The sequence below is a fragment of the Archocentrus centrarchus genome, chromosome 10 (assembly GCF_007364275.1).
Source record: "Archocentrus centrarchus isolate MPI-CPG fArcCen1 chromosome 10, fArcCen1, whole genome shotgun sequence".
Taxonomy (NCBI): Eukaryota; Metazoa; Chordata; class Actinopteri; order Cichliformes; family Cichlidae; genus Archocentrus; species Archocentrus centrarchus.
Window position 1 is genome coordinate 16,677,128 of NC_044355.1, and position 17,957 is coordinate 16,695,084.

The 17,957-nt window shown below is 44.1% G+C and overlaps 1 protein-coding gene across 2 annotated transcripts; it reads left to right on the plus strand.

Moving 5' to 3' along the window:
- Positions 1 to 5,804: 5,804 nt before the first annotated feature.
- On the plus strand, positions 5,805 to 14,311 carry LOC115786812 (fibroblast growth factor 18-like). Of its 2 annotated transcripts, none has more exons than XM_030739247.1 (5): positions 5,805 to 7,384; positions 10,801 to 10,840; positions 10,930 to 11,110; positions 12,773 to 12,879; positions 13,018 to 14,311. In XM_030739247.1, exons 1-5 carry the CDS (start codon positions 7,353 to 7,355, stop codon positions 13,288 to 13,290), a joined length of 633 nt encoding a protein of 210 aa, XP_030595107.1. In that variant the 5' UTR covers positions 5,805 to 7,352; the 3' UTR covers positions 13,291 to 14,311. The 2 variants fall into 2 exon arrangements, with proteins under 2 accessions (XP_030595107.1, XP_030595108.1); XM_030739248.1 differs by having other exon boundaries at positions 10,933 to 11,110.
- The last annotated feature ends 3,646 nt before the right edge of the window (positions 14,312 to 17,957 follow it).

A 17,957-nucleotide genomic window follows, 5' to 3' on the forward strand; every position in this document is an offset into this window, starting at 1 on the left:
GAATGCATCATTCATGCCTACTTCTGCAGCTGCCTGCCTGTTTTATGCGTCCTCATTTACACTCCTACAGTAAGTGTTATTTTTTATAATTTGCTCTCTCCTCCTCCTCTCCTTCTTGCCCATTCACTCTGTTTCCAATACGCAGAGGCGTCTTCCTAAAACCAGCTTAGTAGAGGAAGTTTAAAATTATTTTCCTTTTATTATTATTATTATTCCAAAAGGAGTTGTGCTGTAATTGCCCACCACCTGGGCATCTGGAAGAAGTCACAGATAACCAGAGTGAAGGGGATGCAGACAGAGAGGAAGGAGCTGTGGATGGAAAGAATGAAAGAAATGACAAAACAAAGATGTACAAATGGAGACTGCGGAAAGACAAAAAAAAGTAGAAACAGAGAAAGAGGGCAAATGGTGGAAAGTGTGTGCTATGCCCCCCTCTCTCTTTCTCTCCGACTCTGACATGTCAATTTGGAGGTGCTTTATTGGCATGAGTAATGATGGGAGGTGTTGCCAGGGTAATTACATAGCACATTAAAGGGTTTCATAAACATTACAGTTCCTCCTCTGCCCAGTGGCAAGGCTAAAGGTGCAGGGAAAGGGAAAAAACAGAATGGGAGAAATGGACCCACTGAGCAGGAGCTGAAGCAGAACAAAGGAGAGCAGAGCAGAGGAGAAAGGAAGAGTAAAGGGCACTTACTGAAAATGAGGGGGAGGAAGAGAAAAGGGAGGAGTGTGGAAGACATGAACAGAAAAAGATGACAGGAGTGAAGGTTACCATGCTCATGGATTCCATCACTGAGCATCTGAACATGAAACGGGAAGAAAAAAAAGAAACAACACACCAGATCAGCGTCCAACACAAACCACAGCTGCAATTCACATCACAGAGAATGGGAAGCATTCTCTCTTACACACACTTCAGCTATGAGACGTACAACTTTGTGCATACTCTTGTTGACACAATCTTTTCATATAACCAGTAACCATTCACACTATAGCCACAAACCCCACACACTCAGCTGTGTACAGTCTGTAACTGAGGGTCATGGCACACTCCCTCAACCAAACACACACAACCACAAGGACCATAATTAAACAAACATCCACCCAGTTGCATATTTATGTACAACCTCATTGGTCAAAAGCAATTAACTTGTACATCCTCACAAAGCACACAAAACAGCCTCAGCTGTGTCGCAGTGCACAGTGCCACTCCTGCTGTACATCTCTATCACACAGTTAACATTAAATGCTCAGCTGTTCCTTATCGTTGATGAAATTCATTTCAGTCTCCAGTTTAATTTTGTTGGGATGGTCAAACGTTTCTGAGTAGTTGGCCCCTGTTATGAGGTTCTGTCATGAGTTCCTTATGATATTGATATATGATCCAGGTGCATAAAGATGGCGCCTTCCAAGTTTGATGTCTTCATGTTTTTTTTTTACATACCACTTCATCAATGCAAAATATCCAAACTTCAACAAGTGGTCTTGCCAGATGGCACAGAGGCAAAGATGAGACAGTCCTGCTGCTGGATTTAATATGTTTTTGGATATAGTGTAAAGGCAGTGTTATGCTCTTTGTTAATCAAGGTACAGATGTTTTGTATTATTAAGTACTTTAGTAAACCTTGCTCAAAATAATAATATAAAAAAATAAATAATTTGCATAATTACAATTGTACTTAAGTCCAGAATGCAGGTGCTGACTACCTGGGCACAAGTCACTCTGTAAAACTGGGACTTGGCTTAACAATGACAAGATCTATTGCATGAATAATTATCCTGACACCAGTCCAAAGCAGCATCAAACCCTCCAACTTGAAAGTGTCAAAGTAAAGTTATTCCAGTGCCTCAGCTGGGCTACGTATAGCGACAACAGCTGCAATGGATTCTGAGATGGAGCAGAGTAAACGTTCATATTCACTGGATTAATCTTACTAAGCAAGAGAAGGGAGCAGGCTGTGCACCACCAACATCGCTGCTAATAAAAACAATATTTTGCTCTCCTCTTCATCTCAACCATGGCTCGCTATTGCTCTCCACTAATTAATTCCTGCTCTTACTTAGTTGCAGCTGTCGATTCTCTCATCTTGCAGACGCGGACAAGTGGCGAACAGGTTCTCATTTCAAAGCCCGGCACACTGTACGCATTCCTTGACTTTGCATGGGCCCCCTGTCATCAAAGGGCCTTTATTAAGTGTCTCATACATTTACACATTGGGGAACAGTTTAAACTTGGCCCATGATTAACAGAGTAAGGATATCTGTACCAGAAACCAATGTTAGGCTGACATCTCAACATCTGATGTGAAGTTTAGGGTCCATGTCTGCAGGTATTAATCAAAGCCACAAGCCTTCTTCTCCCTTAAGAGATCCCACATACACACAGGCCTGATCCCTCTTCACATGCTAACATATACAGTCCGTATCTTATAGACAAAGTTAATTGGACACAATCCACTGCACTTGACACATCTGAAAATTCCAAGTCTGCGCAGTATGTCACCCGAATGATGGATTGCATTTATACTGTTCAAAGTTTTCAAAATGTCTAACGCTTTAGAATAAACAGCGGGGGGGCAATATTCCATGCCTGCCAACTTGTCTTTGCCTATATCTAAACCAAACCCTCTGACTCCTTCTCCACACCTCTGCACATGCATGCACAACTGCAGTAATGAGTCAACAACTGGCCTGCAGCTCAGAACCCTCTTAGCTCTGAATTAGGTTGTACTCCAGTCACCCATAACATTGAATCCTGCATGATGACCTTGGGGTCAGGCCAGAATGCCCTCATATAATGAGAGTGCTGTTTGGGGATTTGTTGGACTGTGATAGAGAAAGGGCGAGCGCACGCAATGCACCCTGGGTCTTTGTCTGGGTGCTGACGGTATTGACGAGCACTGATCGATGTTAATTGCTTGACAGAATGGCCATATTGACCAGCCTCCCTGGAAGAAGCCTGCAGGCCCAGTCAAAGAGAAAGAGAGAAATACGAAGAGAGAGCTGGGCCCAGACCTACAGCAGCTACAGGGCCCCAGACTCACACCAATACAAACACACACACACGGGTCTCATTCACTTTAATGAGTCACGAGAGGAGCACAAAGGCATAACGTCCATCAATGCCAAGTCTATTCAATACAACAGAGGGTATATGCAAAAAATATCTGGTGTCCTGGTGAGCGCCGCTTTGGTTGTGTTTATGCACATGGGAGCACATGCACATGTACATGTATGAATAGTATGTGTGGCAAAGCTAGGCTGAGTTCAAGTAAGATGAGTTTTGGCTATGGGCAAACGAGAAGGGTACATCAGTAGTAGTCTGAGGATGTTTGTGCATACAAGTTTGTGTGTGTGTGTCTTAGTTAAGGATCAATAAGCAGGAGCAGCAGAGGCAAAGACATGGGCAATCAATACGCTGGCTGCAAACAGAGGGACAGAGCGAGCAGATAAAAAACAGCCAGGGAGATTAAAGAGACAGATAGGGCAGACAGAAAATGAATGGCCAAAAGAGAGGTGACAGAAGGAGAGAGGAGCAAAGGAAAAGGTCTGGGTGGCTTCACATGAGGTTTTCTTTAACTTTGTTATTTTAAAGTTACTGCATATAAAAGTTTTTTTTCCAATACTAAGCAGAAGTAGCACATGTCTATTTAATTGCTCATTATGAAGAATGGCATTATTATTTTCTTAAAGCACCTAATAGTGCAGGAAGGCCCTAACAGTATCAATGTAGGTTAAAGCCTGTTGCATAAAACACAATGCAAATAAAATCAAGTGAAATTAAGACAATGAAAGGTTCTGGCCAAAGGCTAGCTTTAAAAGGTGGATTTTGAGTAATAACTAAAATTGTCCTTGGATGTCAAAAGAGAGAAAGGTCTAAAGTTTGGGAGCCTGGAATCCCTTGGTCACCAACTGGAGAGGGAAACTGACAGCTTCCCAGTGTCAGATGAGCGAAGGTATCAGATCTATACAGTCAATCAGAAAAAACGAGAGTGAGAAAACTGGGTAACATACCACAGATTTGCCTTATAGGGAGTGGGCCTACAGTTTTTCACTTATCTTTTGTTTTCGTCTTGCTCTTCAACCTCAGTTCATTTTGCGGCCCTGATATACATTAGTGCTTATTTCCCAAAAGATCCTTTGTGTAGCACAAATTTCATTTCATAATGAGATTCTTTTGGAAAATCTATTACATACAAATCTACTTCTACTGTTAAGCCAAAAGCCTACAACTATCAGGCTTTTTTTTTTTTTTTTTTTAGAATAGAACTGAGTTATTCTGCCCACTTTTTCTTACTTCAAGATGTGCTATAGTTCCTGTTCTGAACCCTTCCATCTGAGCTTAAGAGTACCAGACGGGCCCATACCTCATCACCAAAATGTGGTTCAAATCCCTCTCCACAACATTTACACTCGTGTCCCTTGCAGCATTGTGGTGAGTGGTGAAAAAGAGCCCAGACACAGGTGCAAAGACAGAGAGCGCCAGTAGTAGGAAAGAAGGCCAGAGGCTTGTCTATGGAGCATGACTGGAAAGGCATTCAACCACAGTCAACCCCTACCCAGCCCAGCTCAACTCTGTCCAGTTGCAGAAGTCTCTGCATGTGTGTGTGATTTGAAAGTAGCCTACAACGTTGAAAAGAATAAGCCTGCTTTTGGAGCCAAGATAACTGTCCCTGATGTATAAAGCCAACACCCACCAACCTCTGTTACACACACACATACAGACACACACACGGATAAATTTACTCTGTCTCTCTATTATTTCCCTGTGAGTGTGTACGTGCGCGCGTGTGTGTGTGAGTGAAAGGTATGGCAGGAGTGTTGTGTTGGCTTGGCTGACCGTCTGCGGTTGTGCGGCGGTGAGAGGGAGTTTTGGGAGCGCAGAGCGGGCGTTGCTGCCGAAATCCCTGAGAAATGTTCGTTTTGGATCCGTGTCCGTGCTTACATACCGCCCTCCCGACTGTCTCTCATTCTCCGTTTCATTTTTCCTTCTTAAGGTTTAACTTAAAAGTTATGAAATGGAGAGTCAGAATACATCACTTGAAAGCGCTGCGACTCTGAAGGGTGTGTGCGCGTGTTTGAGCGAGAATAAAAGAGAGAGAGCGAGCACTGCCCTCCACCTTCCACCCTTTATCCAAAATCCGGGGCCACCGAGGCTGCGGGGGTGATGTTATCTTTTGGAGAGATAATGGAGGGCAAGAAGTCCGCTTGGTGCTCAGAGATTTGTTCGCCTGGATAAGGCAGGTGTTTGTGTTACGAGAATTTTTTTTAATGCATTTTTGTTACTTTATTTTTGGCCAGAGACACTTTCACAAGTCCATTTGTTTTGAAATTGACTTTTTCTTTTCTTCTGGAAAGTGCATTACTCCCGGTACCATGACATCATTCTAATTGTTTCCAATGCATTTGACTTGTTTCAAGAATTGCCACAAACAAATATTAGCCGAAACAAGGCAGAGTAAACGCAGAGAAAGTAAGAAGGAAAAGTGCCTGATTCGAGAAAATTATTGAAACAAGACGGTTTGCACTGTAAACAAGTGAAATTATCTCACCTCATTACCAGATGTTTTCACATGGAACGGAACACTTGTTAAAATGGATATTTTTGCAGTGTAAGTTTGGTCGGCAGGGCATAGCGACTAATCCCATTTTGATCCAATAAGTGTGTGCGCGCGCCCGTGTGTGTGTGTGTGTGTGAAGAAGAGAGAGAGAGAGAGAGGGGGAGAGAGAGAGAGGTGGGAGGGAGGGAGGATTGATCCGCGTCAGTTAAAATCTTGTTCTGGTTTTTCTTGGAGTGAGGTCTGTGCCTGCCGACGCGCCTCTCCTGTGCAGCCCCCCTCAAGAAGAGCTTTTTTTAAATGAAAAGAAACATTGGAATTTTTGAAAGAGAGAAGAATCGACATAATACCAGTGAAGTTGATAAAAGCGCACGGCTGGATTCTTTTTTGCGTTCACTCTTTCGTTTCCTCCTCTGGTGACTGAATGAAACAGGGAGACAGATATATGGAGGTGCAGGTTTTGCACTGGGAGTCGATCTGTCAGTGAGGTTTTGCGTAAACATGTTTCCTGCGGGATCGCTTTAACTTTTATTTCTTCTGAAACTGGTGAACTCGACTCCTCTCCTCCACCGCGGAGTTGGTTTTTCTCGGAACGAGGAGACTTTGGTGTTTTTCCCCCTTCAGAGAAACTGCTTAAACTTTCTGCGTTTGAAAAAATAAATAAATAAATAAAAAGATCGGATTGCATTTTCCCCCTTCAAACATTTTGGAGGTGATGTCATCGTGCTGTGCTTTGGCAGGTATTGTGTCGAGAGGGCGCAGGGAGGACTACTGCAGCCAGGCGGTAACCAGCGGCTGAGGAAAGCGGGGAAGTACGGAAAATCAGGTGCAAAGTGCGGCTGTCATTTCCTCGCTGTGTCGCGGGTGGCTGAGTCCGCCACCCAGTCACAGCTGTTCCCATCATCTCCAGCCACCCCTCCCTCCCTCATCTTTCTTTCCCCTTTATTTTCCCCTCCCATTCTCATTCAGCACACTCCATATACCCCTCTGAGCTGGACCGCTCCGGGACCTTGTCACCCACTTTGTCAAACACTGTTGGTCGGTGTCACCTGAGCCACAGACCAGTTGAGTCAGCGTGGGGGCGCAGACATGATCGTGCCCACCTTGCATTACGCTGCGCCAGCAGAGCAACCTTCTCCAGGTCGCAGTTTGATCCACCAGCACGCCCAGGTACCCCACCTTCAACAGCATCTGACCCTGCTCTACTGGGACTAAACCTGCTTCCGTCTGTGAGGTGGCAAACAACGCTTTCTCATCTCAACAACTACATAACTCATTTGGGAGTCCAGGAGCCCCTTGCTACGCTGAAACGTTACGCATTGGATTACACAAAAGATTACGCACGCTCCGCATCTGTTCACTCAGCCAAGCATCACTTTGAGGGTCAACGGGGTCGATTGGAATTGGCTATCTCTAACGCGTGAGCGCGCTTTCACCTGTTCCTCTCCGTGTCGGGTACGCGCAGCCAGCGTTTAAAATCCTAACCCATTGCTCCCCCGCCCATCCGTTCCTCCCCCTGTCTGGACAGCTGTTAGAGGTTGCCCGGCGGTCACAGTGGCACAGTTAACCCAGCTTCACATCCCAACTTGCCCGTGCCCGCACGTTTACTTACGCCGGGGCAACCAGGGCACAACGCCGCCGATGCCAACGGGAGTGCCCGCTCACTCTTTGACTCTGCACAACATCCACCGGATTCAAAACACAGAGGGGGGCTCTGAGCCACTCTGTCGGACTGGCTCAGACCGAGCGAGGAGACTGTCTCTGGGACAAGTTCCATAGTGGAGGGGGGAAGCAATGTGGTCCCTTCTTTCCACGCTGACCGTCTTGTAAGTCACTTATATCCCTTTATCATGAAATATTCTTGTTTCACTCCTCAGGTTCTATATTCGTTTCAGCAGTTTAAACTAGTTTCTGGATAGGCTTTGCTTCAGATGAAGACGATGGAGAGGAAGGTTGAAGTGTCTAACGATTACATCACTCCTAATCAGTCCCTATATAAAACATGCCATAGAAGGCCCTGTTTTGATAGGCTGACAGTTCAGGGTCACTGGGTCAAAGTCAGGGCCATGTTACTCATAAAAGCTGTCATAAACATCTCCATCACCATCTGCAGTTACTTCAGGGATGGTCAGGCTAGCTTAGAAAAGATCATTTCTCATCTCCAAGAAAATGTTTTTTTCCTATTGAAAATATTTCAGAAGTTGAGTCAAATAACACAAGCTTTATCTAGTAGGATAGGAAAATGATAAAGTGCCAGGAGCAAATCTAAGGGAGGAGGGTATGGGCTCAGGAGGCTTGAGTTTGCCCATTGGAGGTGTGTCTTGTTAAAAGCCAAGGGATTTATTTTTCTTTCTTTGTGTCGGCTGTGTTCTCCCAGATGGCAGTCATCTCCAGATACCTCTCATTCCTCGCAAAACCTGGACAGGGTGTGTGCTGCTGCTGTTGGTGTCTTCCTGATTTTCTTTCTCTTTGTGTATCTCCTTCACCCTCTCTCCACCTACCCCTCAAACTGCCTACATCTGTCTTGCTGTCTTGCCTATAACACTTTTTCCATAGATACTTGCTCAGATTTAAAAAAAAAAAAAAAGTATGAATTAATAACTGATGAATGATGACGCCCCTGGCAGAGTCTGAAGATGAGCAGTCTCACTGTTTAGTCTACTGGTTTTAGTTTAGGTCTCCGTGAGCCAATCATCTCTCCACTCATCTCTGTCTCACCTATCATTTTTACCACAGCTCCATTTCTTCATCCACATGCTGTTTAACCAACTTCATCATAATTCTTCAGCCAGTGAGAAAAGCCAAGGGCATTTAACCACAACAACCTGTTACTGCTCTTCTCCTAAAGCCACAGAACAATGTCTGGGCCCTCTGGTTTTCTTACTATTGCTGCACTGTAAGTCCAGATACTGCTAATACCACTCACACACCCACTAGCTGAATCAGTATTCTTGACTAAGGCCTGCCGCAGAACATCTGAAACTCTTTGCACTGTGCTGAAGCCCACTGCTCCAGTATTGGCCTACCACGTTAACCACTGTTACACACAGCTGAAACCGCTGCTCTGTGCTAAGTCCCACCAGGTTGACCACTCTCACTCCACGCTGGTGCCCAGTCCTCGATGCTGAGGCCTGCTCGTCTAACCACAGCCTCCATATGGTAGATCTGCTGGGACGCAGGTTTATGATGTCAGATCATTGCTTGCATTGGCAACTGGCCAAAGTGCACCGGGCTTTCCCTCTCTCCATAACGCCTTCTGTCTTTACTCTCCCCAATTTTTACTCCACACTCTCCTATTCTCTCCTTTTCTCATCCCTCCCCCACTCCTGGCCGATCCTGTCTCCCTCTTTCCTCTCTGCTTCTTTTTCTCTCTGTGGCTGGCATAATATGGAGTGTCTGTGGTTTTTGTGGGAGCGGGAGAATCCAGTGCTGAGGCACTTTTCCTACAGTGTCCTCGGCAGCAGTGCAGCCTTGGTGTTTTAACAGCTGAGAGTCCTCACAATGCACAGGCTCTCAGGTTTTTTCGCCTGCGCAGGCAAAATGTGAGGGCCAATGCTGTACTGCATTTCCCAGGATGTCTGCATCCATTAGAATGACTCAGAAGCCAACGCAAGGCAATGTTGAGAAATAACGGAAAAGAGAAAGGAAACAACAGGGTTGTGATGGTGTTATGTATATACATGTGCATGTGGCAGGAGGCAGTGACGCATTAACCATGTGCATGAGCTGAACACCTCTCTTCTTTCCCATTATTTATCTTTTTGTCTACTTCTCACATCAGTCTGCACTGTGGTTACACGTCTGTCTCTCATTTTGAGATGAATGACCTTGTGTTTTTTTTTTACGTGTCTTCTCCACTTCACATCTGTACATCTGCCCATTCTTTCTGATTTTATCTCCCACCTCTTTTATTCTCTGTCAGCCTTCTTTGGCTTTGTCTCTCTTTTATTCAATCTAAGTCCACCTTCCTCTCTCCTGCTCTCTTCATCTGCCTTCTTGTACCTCTCTCTGTCATCTCCTTGCTCTCTCCCTTTCTCAGCAGAGTGGATGCCTTTTGCTTTGGCCCAGCTGTCAGCTGCCTGCTTCTTCTGTACACACACATACACCATGCACACATCTGCACATCTGTGTGCATGCCCATGACAGTGTGGAGGAGGCACCTCGCTAACCCTAAACATAAAGGAAGATAGGAGGCAGGCAAGGATAGGAATAGGTAGGGTGAGCAGAGAAACCATGAAGTGAGAGATAAGTTTGAAGAAAGACAGTGAGGAGAGAAAGTAAGAGAAAGAGAGAAGAGTCATGCAGAGAGATAGCACAAGATGAAGTGGGGAAAGACAAAATTCGTAGAATTGCTTTTCAGCCCACACACTTGGTTCTGAACTTCATCAAGTCTTCAGCCACTAATTTACAGCAGTTCAAGGACTGCCAAAGTAGACTTTGCGCAACACAATCACTCCCTTTCTAAGGCTGTAAATAACATTCAATACATGCAAGGTCAAGGTCTAGTCTTCAATTAAGCAATGTGATAAAGTGAGAAGAATTATAATTGTACATCCAAGTGTTTAAATCAAAACATCACCAAAAGTTTAGCAAGAGGGATAACTAATAAGAAATAATAAACAAAAGCATACTTCTACATGTTAACTCTGCCTGCTGCATCACTGCCAGTTGATTCCTTCATAATTTATCTTTCCACGTGCTTTGGTTGCTCTTGCTCTCATTTATTCATTTCTAAATTTAACCACAGTTCACGGCTCTCAAAAGCCACATCACAGTAGAGCGTACACCTGTAGTCCAACTCAGCTGTCTACATACACAGAGCAGCCAAATATGCCAGCCCACTCCCTTAGATGTCCAAACCAAAACATGTTCTAGTTGTCTTGGCATGTTTGCCATTTTTTGCTACGCTCCAATCAGGTCATTTGCAGGCCAGATTTTGGTGTGGCAAAAGTCACAGACAGGTCAGAAATTGGGTTCGGGCAGAAGACTGGTAGCGTTACAATAAATACTGCTCTGGGTGTTGTCTGTCTCCTGATCCTTGGACATCTGCCTGTCTGTATGTCAAGTTGCTGTGCCAGCAGCACACCCAGCACTGTGAGTAATGACCCAATAAGGAAATGAGATGTTGAACAGAAAGAATGGCAGAGAAGAAAGAGATGGAAATGATGGTGTCATGCCTGACTCTTCGAGCATTCAATGTTGCTTACATTCTTCTAAGCTCATCTGTTTTATATTATTTCAGATGTATCCAGATGTTGCTGGTGATGTGCAATCCATTGCAGGTGAGAGACAGCCGGCATGACAAAGAGTGATTGTGTGGCATAAATGCTGCATATTGATCTTTACTCGTGGGTGGGTTTGGATGTTCCAGCAGGTACTTGGTATGGATGGAGTCAACTTCAGTGTGCATGTGGAGAACCAGACACAGGTGCGAGACACCATGAGTCGGCGACACCACCGAGTATACCAGCTCTACAGCCGAACCAGCGGCAAACACGTCCAGGTGCTGGGACGCAGAATCAGTGCCCGAGGGGAAGATGGAGACAAATATGGTAATACACACACTCACACACAAAGACATTGCCACAGTGTACACCAGACAAATGTTATATGTGTGAATGCACACCGGGAAAGATGCTCACTTGCACATATGCACGCTCACACTATCTAACGGCTGCAAGTACAAAGACTTAAAGGTTGACCAAGTGCATGCATGAATGGAGACAGAATGCAACTGTGCAGGCACACTCACAAAAGCACACACACACATCTCCCCAGGCTTTGAAAGAGGGGCAGTGGAGCTTGTCTTGGGAGTACAAAGACCTCATCGACTGGCTGCTGACTCAATGATTCACTAGAGAGAACAAGAAAGTTAGAGAGAGGGAGAAAGAGAGAGAGAGAGAGAGAGAGAGAGAAAGTGGTGTTGTGTGAAATAAAGTGTGAGTTAGACGGAGAAGCCTAGCAGGTAGAGTGACAGACCGAGTGTTAGAAACTCATCTCCTTCATCGATCCCTCCATTGATTTTGCATCCTCACTGTTATCTCTTCTGGATTTAAAACAGCACCCCCCCCCCCACCCCCCCCAATCCATCCATCCTCTAACACTGTCCCTCTCCATCCCCCACTTCCTCCTCTTTCTGTAATGATGGCTAACCCATTCTTAAACCACACTGAATCAATGGGAAGAAGAAAGCCAAGCCATAAAACGGGAGTTCACATTTCTGCATGTGGTTCAGCAGCACATCCTATCCATTAATAAGCATGGCAGATTGCAAACACACTATTGAAGCTAGGGATTGGACCGCAGATGCAGGAAACAGTAGGTAGTAAGTTTTTTGTTTGCTTGTTTGTTTTTGGTTGGTTGCTTGCTTGCTTTTTTGTTTGTTTGTTTTTTGACAAATACTGCCTGAAAAACAGAAAATCCCCCTAAAACTGACCAACTATGGCATCAAGGTGTTACACATGGGAACCAAGTGCAGAGAGAGAAGATATAAAGCAAGTGCATGAAAGTCTAAACATTACGTGAAAGAACAGAAGGGAGATGAGAAGAGAGTTGGGGGAAGAGAGGCGAAGGGGGCAAGAGGGAGGGAGGTATTGATTTCTCTTGACCCCTTTGTTGACTAAGGTCATGTAGGAACCGTTTTAGGGATTTTATTTTTAAACAAGCGCAAACGCTCTTTAAAGATGTGTAGTTAGTGAAGCGATGTTGCCTGGAAGGATGAAGGATAAATGCACATGCACCTGCACACACACACAGGCAGAAGAGCACATGCACACACCTTAAAACAACAATATCACAGACATTCAGTCTGAGTGTTTTCCCACTGCTCTCTGCTCACAGTGCTCCATCTACTCTTGGCTCTTATCTTTTTTACAAGGCCCATTTGTGGTCAGCGGCCTCACATCCATGTGTGTGACCAACCTTATCTGACAACCATCTGTCCAGCTAGAGACATTTACATCTGTCTGTGATTTATCAGTGTGTTTAATAGCAACTATGAATCCTAAAACTGTGATTCAGTTTGAATGCCTTATCTGGTTTAAAGGGCTGGTTTAGATTTAATGGTGGCCAGTAATCTGTGGTGCTTGGCAGCAGGTCTGTCAGTGTCAGTTTGAATGCTGCTCTTAGCTAGGCTGATACACAGTCCTAAATAATGACTCCATAATACCTGTGGCGCTAATGTCTGTCTGTCCCTTTGTATGTCCCTTCACAAGCCCAGCTCGTAGTGGAGGCAGATACCTTTGGTAGCCAGGTGAGAATCAGAGGCAAAGAAACCAATTTCTACCTGTGCATGAACCGCCGTGGGAAGCTGGTAGGAAAGGTGAGACTTCCTCTTTTAGAAACATGTAAATCCACAATATCTTCATACTTGTTTCTGACCAGCACTTTTCTTTGTGTGTATCTCTCTCTCTCTCTCTCTCTCTCCCTGTATATACCCATGGTTTCTCTGCTCTCTCAGAAGGCCAGTAACAGAAGTGCGGACTGCGTCTTTGTGGAGAAGGTTCTAGAAAACCACTACACAGCTCTGATGTCAGCACGCTACACAGGCTGGTATGTTGGCTTTACTAAAAGAGGGCGTCCTCGCCGTGGCCCCCACACGCTCCCCAACCAGCAGGATGTACACTTCATGAAACGCTTCCCACCTGGAGAGCAGCCTGACCTCACCACTCCCTTTCGCTTCACCACCGTCAGCAAGCGGGGCAAGAAGGTGCGCGCTACTGGGCCCCGCTAGTTGTGGCTAACTCTAGCACCCACTGTCTTGTCATCCAAAGCCTTGACCTGAGCCTGCCAATAGCTAACCCTTTCATTCCTTCTGTCACACACGACTGAACACATCCCTTTGTTGGGACAAACATTGACCAGAATATTAATGAATCATTCCTGGGGTTTAGCTCTACACCTAATTTGCCACTACAGCCTGCCTAGTTAATAATCATTCCTCTCAGTTTTAGTTCCCTAACTGGACCAACTGGACCAATAATTGGTCCAATGCTGGAAGCTCTTTGGACCTGGTCTGCTTCCCTTCATTGTCCAGATACACTGACAGAGAACCTGAAGGGCAGCCAGAGTCCTAGGGTCTACAAAGGCCTTTATTCCAAAACCACAAAAACCACAAGGCCTTTGTGTCTCCAGTTCTGGACCAGATGGACAATGTCAAGTGTGGGATTACAACTGGACCATACAAAGCGAACAAGGGTGGGAAAGAGTGACTGAACAAGAGAGTGGGTGCTTAGCCTGCAGATAAAGGGAAAGAATGAAGGAGAAGACATGAAAATGGTGGAATGGACAAAAGGGATATAGTGATCTGCTCAGATCAAATGTACCTGTAATGGACTGTTGACATGTGTCGCACTTATTTGTCTCACTGCTAAATTAGTGGGATCCTGTGAGGATATTGGGTGAATGGCAGGATGAGTGATGAAATGATTGAGGGAATGTTTGAGTGAGTGACTTACGTAATAATTGCATATTTGCAAGAAGTCAATGAGAAAATGTATGTTAGAGTGTGTGTGTCAGTGAGTGAGTGCAACAACCATGAGTGAAGCTGGATCACGGGGGACTCTGGAAAGGGACCATGTAGTCTCTTGCATGAACCTGTGACAACTCACCGCAGGGACTGAAGCTTTAGGAACTGGAATGTATAAAAAAAAAAAAAATCAAACTACACCAAAAACAGCCAGCAAAATCACAGCAAACCAAACTAACAACTGACCAAAGACAACTGGAAACAACCTTCTTTATGAATCCGCCCCGTGCCCTGCCCTGCCCTCCCTCCCCCCATCTCCCACCCCACCCAGGACACAACATCCTCAGCCTTTAGGTGCAGAAGGTGATGAGCGCAGGGACGAGCCCGCCGGGGAGGGTGCCTTTTCTTTTAGCATCGCTATAGAAACGACCCAGGGGATGATGCTCCTGCGCGATACCGTGGATACAGAGTGCTGCTACCAGGACATTCAGTGGAACAAACCAAAGTCTCATGCATAAACACAGGAGAAAAAAATATTAAAGGGAACAATTTATTGAAAGTTTTATATATATATATATATATATATATATATATATATATATATATATATATATATATATATATATATATATATATATATATATATATATAAGAAGACAGAAACCCTAAATAAGCAATCTTACTATGATGGTTACTATAATTATTATGATAAAATTATTTCATTTATTTATTTCAGCTCTGTGTGCAGCAGTCTTTCTTGACTCAGTAAACCTTACAGAAACATTTCCTCTGTCTCCCATCCTCATTGAACTGCTTCTTCACCTGCTCTTGTGCCTGTAGGTAGATTTGGTCTGCAGTAAGTGACTCATTCATCCCCACATGCACATTTTCAAAACAAACAAACAGACAGACAGCAGATAAGCATAATACAACATATTAGAGAGATAATAATAAATAATAAAACACAGTATCATGTAGGAGCAAAATTATGATTTTGTCATCCAAGTGATGGCTGCTGGAACAAAGGTGTTTTTTTGTTGTTCTGCACTTTGGGATTAGAAGCCTTCCTCAGGAAGCAAGAAACTCACTATGCAAAGAGTGCAACTCTTCAAGAAACGCAGAACCAGCCAACGGCTCTGTCTGTCTAGTCTACATGGATGCTGGGTTCAGCCTTTTAGACAATCTAATAATTTGATTGAGTAAGAGTTCTGTTCTTTACAGATAAATATCCACACCATGTGACTAAGAAAAGGACAGAATGGTCTCAGTAACAGCACAATAAAATAAAATCATCATGGATTTCTGGATCACCTATGACTGAGAAACTTTAACAAGCATTAGGTTTGAGCAATGTGAGCTCCTTTCAGCTGCGCCCCTACTTACAAGGGGTCACCACAGCGGGTAGCTCCACGTTTGATTTGGCAGATTTTTATGTCTGATGCAAGCCCCAAATTTGTTTATCCTCCCAGAATCAAATCAGCTATCTTTCACTTGCTGGGAAATGTGTGAACCACGACACTATGGAGCCGCATAGTGATAGAATATAAATTTGGCCACCATCAGTTTCTCCAGTATTACTACTTTTTCATGTTCATGGTAGGTCTCATGTCCTGAGAGTCTGGGCAGAGCAGGGTTTGCAGTATGTAATTTAATATTTTAAGCATTTAATTTGCTAGTTATTCCACCCACTTGCAGGAGATAAACTTCATCACGATATTTGTAAGTATTTTGATGTAAAATTATAACCTACAAAAACCAGTCTTATCCATGTTGCCCAATCCTAACTATATCTTAACTATATATTTTTTTTTTTAATTTTTACACTTATAACAACACACTGATTGCAAATTAAAATTCCTTGATTGTACCCCTATTGTTTTTCTTTCCCCCAAACTGCATAAAAGATTTGAAAGGTTCTCTGAGCAAATACCAGAGGCCATTTGCAGAATGCTGTGCAAGAAGAACTTGCCTCTTTTTCACAAGCCAAGTTTGGGAGGTACTGTGAAGTTCATATCCAAGTTGAAATACAACAATACACTGTCCAAACTAGAAGTTCTTTTACTCACAGTTTTCTAACAGAATCAAGGTGCAGGAACTTACAAGCCTCGACAGAACAGGTTCTCAGGTTTTCATAGACAGTATGGGCTGAATTAGTCTCTGTAGCTCAGACATTATAAAATACATCTCGAAGATTTACCAGCCTAACACAAGAAAACGCTTTTAAAAAAAACAAAAAAAAAAACTGCTGAGCATCAGCTGCTGTGCAGAAACCAGCAGTCACTTCCATGCTGTGAAGTTTTGCCATCAGTTTATAGCGCGAAGGATCAAACAAGCAGTAGTGAGATACAGTTTCATAGTTGTGTCTCTGCTCATCTTACCCCCCATCCCTCCCCTTCCTTCCCTATCCTAGCAGGAGGTCAGTGAAAAGATGTCATTGCCAAATGACCCAATCATGTCTGCAGACACAAACAGCTGACTCAGGGGGGAAAGGGTTGTACCAGAGGATTCCTGTTGCAAAGCAACAGGAATCTGTGCTGGGGGGAGGGGGCGTGTATAAGGAGAAGACAGTGAGGAGGGAGGGAAAGAGATAGCATAAAGACAAGTGAGTAGGGGGTGTCGGTGGCGGGGCGAGCTGTTCATTTCTGGAACGTTGCTCCAGTTCCACTCGGGAATGATGGAAATATTCCGCATAGCCAAACCCGGAGTGGAAGGTGTATGGTAATCATGTCGAGGAAGGAATGCCAAATATGTGCGTGAGAACGGAGCTGTGACCTGAGAGCTGCAGGAATTATGGGCCAAAATCCCACAGACCCAGAGGAAGCACACACACCCATATCCAACACATACACACATCATATATTAATGGTGCTCCACCAAGCACAAATCCATCCCACATAACTTATTCCCAGAATTTGAAACATTCTACTATAATGAACTAGACCCAGAAATGGAGAAAACCAACCCCCTCAGCAGGCCACCTCCCCTCCTTCTCCTAGAGAAAACACACTGCACAATAACAAATGTATTATAGAACTCAACTACACTACCCAGAGCTTTTTCTAGAAATGCTCCACAGTAAGCATTTTAAAGTATACATCCCTCCTTCACAGTTACTGTTTACAACACTGGGTATGTGATCTGCTGTAACAGGTTGTTTAGACTCCAAACCTGACTACCCAACAGTCAGAGGGACAGTCTCATAAACAGATCACCCTGTAGAGGAAAAGTGAGTTTATACTCCCACCTGGTGGCCGTACGCAATACTTGAACAGTGTCAACACTGAATACAGTATCTCTTCCATAATTAATGAAAAAATATGTATGAAAATATATTGGCATACCTGCAAGTCTGCAGGAAAACTTACTTGGTGTCCACAAATTTTCCTGAATGAACAAAATGAGTGCAAGTGGTCACTTTTATGCAGAATTGATGGTTTCTCCAGGTGTAGAACATTAACTACTTGTATTACCCAAACTTTGGTGGTAACAAATTTAGATTTTCAGGAGACTGCTCACCTTGATTTATAAAATGTGATGGGGCAAAAGATAACCACCTGCCAAAGGGCTACGTTTCATGCTGATAACCAAAGTTGATGCACAGCGTTTACATGCAGCTTTCATCCACAGATTCGCACGCAACTGCAGATAGTGTTCTGCAGCAAAGTTCCAAACATTTATGACATCACAATCCATCAGTTCTTCAATGGTTTTTCACTTATCAAAATTCAGTGAGTGACTGCATGTGTAAGGGCACTTCTGGTCCATTTTCTTCTAGATATTTGAGACAAATGTCAAAATTATGTGTGTGACAGACAGCAGCGACTTCCTTGCTGTCTGGTTTATTTACTTCAGATAAAGGCCAAAGGAAAAAAAAACAAAAAACAAAAAAACCTCAAGATGGAGAGGCAGTCTAACGCACGTGCACAAACACA

Excerpts from the sequence above, each read along its gene's own strand:
- LOC115786812 (XM_030739247.1), top strand. The coding sequence starts at position 7,353 with ATGTGGTCCCTTCTTTCCACGCTGACCGTCTT. Across the intron at positions 7,385-10,800 it reads CTTTCCACGCTGACCGTCTT|ATGTATCCAGATGTTGCTGG; the intron begins GTAAGTCACTTA and ends ATATTATTTCAG. Across the intron at positions 12,880-13,017 it reads GTGGGAAGCTGGTAGGAAAG|AAGGCCAGTAACAGAAGTGC; the intron begins GTGAGACTTCCT and ends CTGCTCTCTCAG.